The sequence below is a fragment of the Hyaloscypha bicolor genome (assembly GCF_002865645.1).
Source record: "Hyaloscypha bicolor E unplaced genomic scaffold K444scaffold_87, whole genome shotgun sequence".
Taxonomy (NCBI): Eukaryota; Fungi; Ascomycota; class Leotiomycetes; order Helotiales; family Hyaloscyphaceae; genus Hyaloscypha; species Hyaloscypha bicolor.
This window is the reverse complement of record NW_020194589.1, coordinates 438,319-446,206: the sequence shown is the minus strand read 5'-3', so window position 1 is coordinate 446,206 and position 7,888 is coordinate 438,319. Positions and strand designations below refer to the sequence as shown.

Genomic DNA, 7,888 nt, shown 5'->3' with positions numbered 1-7,888 from the left:
CTGGTGCTGGACGGACTGGTAAGCTAGCTAAGGTAACGTACCAATTCAACACACGTGCTCATATACTCGCTGAATCCAAGCCTGTATCCTCTCTTGGGATAGTTCTCTCCAACCCTTGATCCATGCCTCTCGCAATGCCTTTTCAGATGTAATTGGGCCCCGCTTTGTAGTTTACCTCTTCTTCCAGAACCAAGTAGGCTCAATTGCGTTTAGATCTGGGGAGTTTGAAGGCCAGAGCAACTTCACAATCTCCTATATATCGTAAACCTCTTGTTAATACCTTGAAGCATACGCAAGAGCATTATCCTCTTGAACAACAATTCCAGGCCTCTTTTTAAGGCACTCCTTTGCAAAGGGTAGAAGCTTTGGTATCAAGATCTTCTTTTGGTAGTTGTATCAATTGATACCGCCGCGTCCTTCCTTGACAATATACGCACCAGTGTCTTTAGTATGCTTGAACTGAGCACACGGCCCGCTTTGGTTGCATATAATATAGATACGAGTCATCGCATATTCAAGCTCCCACTTGGCCTTGTCCTCTTCGTATCGTGCGTCATTATGGCGTTTCAAATCAGCTTGCATAGCCTTCCTCTCAGCAATAGTCTCCTTTTCCCAGATATGGTAGGGGCCCTTATAATCCCATGAGAAACAGCTCCATCACATGAACTCCTTCTACCCTTCTATCTATGATTACCACGTGCGGGTAATACGTCTCACCCTTATTCCTCCACACTCTTCTCTTTCCTCTCACTCCCTCTAAGACAACACTAGTCTCATCTGAAAAAATCACTTTTTTCTAGTCCTTAATAGTCCAATCCTTCCTCTCTAAACACCACGCTAAACGAGCCTTCTTAGCTGCTTCCGTTAACTCTGGCTTCGCAGACCTCTTAAAAACGCCATAGCCATTCTTAGCAAGTACCCCAAAAACAGTACTTTCAAAGAATGATTGACGACCAGGCGTCCCTGTGGCTTCAGCTGTGATGCGGGCATATAACCACCCACGCGTCGTGGAGTTCTTGGTCATTGTTTGAATAATAAACAAAGCAGTGCCGTGGAGGTCTTTGGACGGCCAGAACGAGGAGCATCTTCAACGTGCTCTACCTCTACAACTGTGCCTGGCATCCAACCACGTGATACAGCCTTGGATCTGAGCTTGTAGCATCCCGACTTGGAAACACCAGTTTTTGTAAGGATTGCGTCAAAATCAGAAGGTCTTCCTTCGACAAATTTCGTAAGGGCAGTAATACGTGCTCCGCATTTGCGAGCTTAATATAGGGCTGCGGCGTGCTATAATGAGAATATATTGAGAAAAGGGGGGAGAAGAAAGAAGGAAGGGTTACCAAAGCGGCATTTAAATTGGTGGCGTTTCGCACTGACCCTGTGCGAATACTTGTGGCACGTTATTGTAACAGTCCCCTGGCATAGTGTCCGAGTCCTTAACCAGGAATTTCATTACCGCGAATGAGTGGGTCGTTCTACTATTGCGAAGCGCCGAGCATCTTTAAGCGTCATAATGAATGTACCCACATGCAATGGCGTTATTGTGTCGGCGTCTGCCGAGAGCGGCAAACTTCAAGGGGGAAAGGAAGAAGAAACCCCCCCCCCCACGCTATTGAGATGGCTTGAAAATGGATTCGGCTCGACGCCACTTTGGCAATATATGGCGAAGATTAACGACGGGGAACTGCTCAGCCCCCATGGCTAATGCTTCTGGTTATTTTTTTCGGCAGGGCGGGGTTGCTTTAATAGACATGGAACACTCCGAGTACTGAGCACATTCAAGGGAAACCTCTATCTTCAGTACACTTTTCAGGACGAAGGAATCAGCTTCAATATGCCTTCCTCATCTCCAATCTACGACAATCTACCTGTAGATTCTGAGACAATCCGCATCCTCACCCTTCTCCCTTCCCTCGACCAAAGCTCAGAAATCCACTGCTCGCTCGGTACTGCCAAGTTCTTGCGGTTTGGTCCGGACGGTGCCGTCACAGGAATTAAACCCCGCTTCGAAGCACTGTCATATACCTGGGGAGCACAGCAACCCCGCTACAAGCTGGTCTGCGACGGCTCCGAGATCGAAATCAACCAGAACCTCTTTGAAGCGTTGAAAGCCTTGCGGTATGTAAATGTGGAGAGGAAGCTCTGGATCGACGCCGTATGCATCAATCAAGAGGATAAGGAAGAGAAAGCGGTCCAAGTTCCCTTCATGAAATATATCTACCAGTATGCCACGTGCGTTGTGGTGTGGCTCGGTCCCGAAGACGCCGAAACGAAAACCGCCTTTGCACTTATACGCCTTGCGTCGAAATGTGCACAGCAGGAATTGGGCGTGTCCGAGATACCGTTTATTGGAAGATCGGCGAATTGGCTCTTCTACTGGCTCCTCCGGGCACTCTACTATTACTTTGGATGGGGTCAGACAGCTATAGCCCATGAGGAGTTCAATGCCGAAGCAAATAGTGCAAGGGGTTTCCCGTCGATGGAAGTGCAGAAAGACATAGATGAATGGGGGGCCTTGGTAGGCATTCTCAAGCGACCATGGTTCTATCGCTGCTGGATCAAACAGGAGTCGGCATTTGCGTCTGTCGCCATGATTCAAGTAGGCACACACTTGCTGGACTGGAAGGATCTATGCCTTGCCATTCGATTTTTCGCACACAAACGCTATTCACAGCCCTTGGGCCTGCAGAAATTTCAGAAATTGAAGCTGCAGAACCTGGAAACCTTCGAAGGATTTGCCGAAGTTGTACGCAACGTCTACGCGTTGTGCGGATATTCTCGCATTGGATTCGGAGAAAAAACATGGCGTCCGATCCCGCTCATAGACTTGCTTGAATCAACGAGACATCTGCAAGCTACGCTGAAGGTGGATAAGGTGTATGCCGTGCTCGGCTTGGCGAAAGAGGAAGCGATGTTCGAGGTCGATTATACCAGATCGGTGAAAGACGTGTATACCGACGTGTCAAGAGTTCTGCTTGGAACACCCCCGGGACCAGAAGTATCCAGATATCCGCTTCAAGTTCTTGCACATGTCAAGCATTACCCAGCATCAAGTCGCATAGAGCAAAAGACGGTACCTTCGGAAGAGAGCAAGAAACGAGAAATGGATCCTGACGAACCCCTTCCATCATGGGTAGCTTGCTGGCATCTTCCGCTCCAAGCAAGCAACGTTAGGAAAGAAAACGAATCACCACGTATGTTCATAATTTCCGGACTAAAGAGCTCAGTCCATTTCTGCGCAGGAGGAACCGAATACCACCCACCCGTAGACACAAAGACACCATACGAGATTTCCCTCAGGGGCTTCGAATCCGGGACTATCACCATCACCAAAGAAATACTTCATGAATTGCCCTTGTCTCGCTCCCGACTTTGGGACTTGGTAACAGATATATGGAGCGTTATTCCAGACAGAAACGCCGCTTATCCAACAAGTGAGAGTATCGACGAAGTATTCGCGCAGACACTTACCATGGCTGACACCGTTTCCTTGATGGCCAGTCAAGGAGAAGAAATTTATCATGCTATTGACTTCCAGCATTTCTGTGTTTCCATCTACAAACAGACAATCAAGATCTTTGAGGAAGATGGACGAACTGATGATGTCGAAAACTTGAGGACAGAGTGGGAGGGGGAATATAAGAGGTTGGAGGCTTTAGTCGGGAAGCATATAAAATCCCCTACGTTTTCGAGGGATTTGCAGGTTACCTGTCGCGGAAGGCAGCTTTTTGGTACGGAGAAGGGCTATATTGGTATTGGTGATATCACCCTGGAGATTGGAGACTTGGTATGCGTGCTGATTGGGGGCAAGACACCTTTTATTCTTCGTCCTGTTGTTGGTGGCAAATACAGGTTTATTGGCGAGTGTTATGTGCACGGAATTATGTTTGGGGAGTCGTTGGAAGAGGGTCTCAAACGGGAGAAAGTGTTTACTTTAATCTAAATGGTTAAGCTTCGAGAAAGCCGAGATCCGCCTTCTTACCTTCTTCAACTCTCTGCAGACCGAAGGTGCGATACGCTCTTCACTTAAGTATGTACCTCTACCGAATCTCCGCCATACACCGCATTAAATTACACGTGGGGAGATCCCACCGAGACGGTCCCTATAACTGTTAACGTTTTAAGGTCCAAATCGCCGCCAATCTTAACATCGCCCTGCGTTGCTTGAAAGCCAAAAGAGTAACACCCATCTAGGCCGATGCCCTGTTCATTAACCAAGAAGATGGTATTGAAAGAACAGCCCAAGTGGGAAAAATGGGCGCCATCTATCGGAGGGCGTCGGAAGAGGCTGCTTGGCTGGGATCTGAGTAAAGAATTATGGGGCAAGCTTTGCACATTGACTTGAACGTTAACGAAGAAAGCGGCCTCTCGATTCTCCCAATCTTCAACGAGTTGCTTTCACAGCCATATTGAAAGTGTGTACGGATTATCCAGAAAATTGACCGGAAATATCAACACCTAAATACTTCCGGCTTTACGACATTACTTAAGCTTCGTAACGTCACCCTCGTGAACGGGCTGAGATTGGTCAATCCAGGACTGAACTAGTTGTCAACGGCGTATGGGTAGACACCATCAATGGTATAGCCAGCACGAATTCTACCGATGATGGGGATACATCTGCCTATGCGGCAGCGTATCAGATGTGCCCATCAACAAGTATGACCGTCACCTGGAGATTATATTCTCACTTACCGCTGAGCTTTCTGAGTGCAAGAAGCGACTGGCAGAGTCTCCCCAAAAGCTTACCCTAACCCCCCCCCTTCTTCCGACCAGTCATGGGGCCTTGACACCACACTTGCTAAAACCGCAAGTGATGTTGTCCGTCATTTCTTCAGTGGCATTAAACATGGCATGAGCCATGTAAAGACAGAAAAGAAAGCACTTGGCTGGGTGCATCCTACGTCTCAGGGTAGGGACAGGATTGTACGAATCTTCCCCTGCCGCCAATTTGTTGTTTTAAGAAAATCCAAAGATGGTGATTACTATTAGGTGGTGGGCGTGGCCTATCTTCTTTCCATTGAGACGGAGTATATAGCCACGTTCGATGGTGAGAAAGTTGAAATTTTTGAGATTATTATAATACTTTATAATCTCAGGCTCTAGTATAAATAATAAATAAAGTAGAATAGAGTAGAGAAGTAGCCACTATTTATATTCTACTTATATTATAATTAAGGTATTTATAAATATTTATAAATACCTTAAGTAGTATACACGTAATATATATATATATATACCCGGCTAGCCTTATTTAGTAAAGCTTTAGGCACTTTGCTCTAGTATTACCTTGCTACTTAATTAAGTAATAATAGTACTTAATAAGTAAACTAAAGCTTAATAATACTTCTAGAATTACCTTAACTTAGAAACTTAATAATAGTAGTAATTTTATTATAACTAAATTATATAATAGACTTAATAAAAATACTTTTAAGAGAATAGCTTATTTAAAAACGAATTAAGAGAAGCTAAAAATAAGAAAAATAAGAAAAAACAAGATTATAAAAAAGATAATTAGTTTATTATTATAGAAAATTAGTATTTACCTAGCCTTATATAGGGCTATTTAATAAATATCTTGGTTCTTTTTAATAAAAAAATAATAGCCGGTGCCCCTCTTATATGCTTTACTTGTAGTCAGAATAAGCAAGTATCTCGTTTAACCAAGTGTCTCATCGAGATTTTAGCCGGTACTTGATTTTTGGTATATATTATACTCAAAATCAAGAATATTTGCAATGGAATTAAGAATACTAGTTACAAAAAAAAAACAAAGCTATCCAGAACTATATAAAATCGGCATTCTCTTATATACTATTAATTGAGCCCGTATTACTCTCTATATCTAACGAGTTTGGGTAATTAAAAAAGAATAGACTTGAGTCTATATACTTTCTTATACTTTTCTTTTAATACTTCTATTTTATAATATTAATTACTATATTCTTATCCGTATTAATAAAGGTATTTAATGCTTCTAGCTAATTAGATACTGGATTATTAAGGGATGCCTCAAGCTAGTAAGCTACAAGCTATAAATTAGGATAAAAGTCTTTTTTATAGCAAGCTTATTTAATAATTATAGGGTTTTTATTAGGTTTATAAATTAATACTATATTCTTTACTAGAATTAGCTTGTTCTTTAATTAATACTTTATAATTCTAGCTAGTCTAGCTTTTTTATTCTTATAAGCTTGAATTCCGGTATTCTTGAGTTAATTTTTAGCTCGATTTATAGTAATAGTAAGCTTCTTTTTAGCCTTATAAAGAGCTTTTCTATTATCTTTCTCCTTTTTCTCTTTAATTTTAATATAAAGCTCTATTATATTTGCAAATAATTCTCTTTTATATAAGCTTTTACAGGACTTTGCTTTTCGATTATATTTCTTATAGAGCTTTATTTAAAGAGCCTGGTATTTAATTATCTAAAGATAACTCTTTTATAGTTAAATATTAACCTTCTTAGTAGTAATTATTTAAGTTTCCTTTAAATTCTCTGAAAATTTAATAGAATTATAATTTGTAAGTACTCTAAGAATTGCAGCTATATTTCATACTTTATTAAAGCAAATAGATAATAAAGGTAAAAGATCTAAGCTCTTTTCTGTTTTAATCTCCTTAATTAATCTTTTCTTCTTTTTATATAATTATATTTTCTTAATTCCAGCTTTATAATTAATAGGCCATATATTAGAACTCTTAAAAGCATTTTCAATTATATACTTTTATATAATTTATATACGAATTAGAATAAGATTATGAAAAAAGAAGTAATTATATATTTAAAATTAAGGAATTAAAAGGCCATATAAATTACTATTTTATAATAGTATTTCTAGAACCGGAATATATTAATATTAAGTAATTAAAGAATATATATCAAATAAGAGAGAAACCAGAATAGTTTAATATTATATTTACTAGCCTTTAATTAAAAGAATTTATAGATATAAGATTTATATTTATCTAAAAAGAATATTTTCCAAGATTTATCTAGCCTAGCTTTTAAATACTTAATTAAATAATTGAAATATTTTATAGCTATATTATTATTTATATATTTAATATATTTTATTTTAATTAGGTTTTCTAATATTTAATTATTTATAATCTTTTTTCCAGAAGTAATTATAAATAACGGAAAAGGTTTATATTTATTTATATAAATAGTTTCAATTATTATAACTAATTTGTAATTCTTAAGGCTTGTTATATATAACTCTTTTATTTCTACAGGTATAATTATATATTTATTAGTAAAGCAATTAATATAGGCTCCTAACTTATCTGTATTTAGAATATTCTTCCCCTTTATAATATAAAGCTTCTTTAAAATATTCTAATATTTTCTTTTAAATAGAATTCGAGTTATATATATATAATTAGCTTTATTTTAATTATATAAAGGGTTTTATAATTCCGTATTTAAATACTAAACTAACTAGCTAAAGGCAGTAGTTTTAGAGGAGATTTAGCCTATTTATATTAGCTATATAATTAGATTTAGAAAAAGCACTTATAGCTTTTAAGTATATAATTATGGCTTGAATTATAAAATATATAATATCCAAACTAGCCTTTTACTACTTATAGTAATATTACCTAATTGCCTTCTCCTATATCTTATTTAGGATCTTATTATTACTACTATATATATTATAGAGCCCTTAGAAGTTCTTCTTTTTATTATACTTATAAAGTATCGATTTTTATAAAGAAGCTTCCTTAATATAATATATTCTTATAGCTATAATTACTAAATTATTATTATTTTCAAGGCATTATTTACAGGTCTTATTAAAGATATAGTAGTAATTAGCTTTTATAGCATATAGATAATAGAAATATTTCTAAGATATCTCTCTAATTCTAGTAGAATTAAATA

At 38.4% G+C, this 7,888-nt stretch overlaps 3 protein-coding genes across 3 annotated transcripts; all 3 read left to right on the top strand.

Moving 5' to 3' along the window:
• Positions 1 to 399: 399 nt before the first annotated feature.
• Positions 400 to 1,019, top strand: K444DRAFT_724042 (uncharacterized protein). The gene has a single exon (XM_024888603.1). The coding sequence runs from the start codon at positions 451 to 453 to the stop codon at positions 643 to 645; it is 195 nt and encodes a 64-aa protein (XP_024735495.1). The 5' UTR covers positions 400 to 450; the 3' UTR covers positions 646 to 1,019.
• Positions 1,020 to 1,834: 815 nt separating this feature from the next.
• Positions 1,835 to 2,596, top strand: K444DRAFT_531691 (HET-domain-containing protein; the record flags this gene model as incomplete). The annotated part of the gene is made up of 2 exons (XM_024875016.1): positions 1,835 to 2,329; positions 2,492 to 2,596. Coding segments are annotated over 2 exons (600 nt in total), but the record flags the coding sequence as incomplete, so codon positions are not given.
• An 897-nt stretch (positions 2,597 to 3,493) lies between these two features.
• Positions 3,494 to 3,943, top strand: K444DRAFT_531614 (uncharacterized protein; the record flags this gene model as incomplete). Its single annotated transcript, XM_024875002.1, has 1 exon — positions 3,494 to 3,943. One exon carries the CDS (start codon positions 3,494 to 3,496, stop codon positions 3,941 to 3,943), a length of 450 nt encoding a protein of 149 aa, XP_024735493.1.
• Between the last annotated feature and the right edge of the window lie 3,945 nt (positions 3,944 to 7,888).

Excerpts from the sequence above, each read along its gene's own strand:
- K444DRAFT_724042 (XM_024888603.1), top strand. The coding sequence starts at position 451 with ATGCTTGAACTGAGCACACGGCCCGCTTTGGTTGCATATAATATAGAT.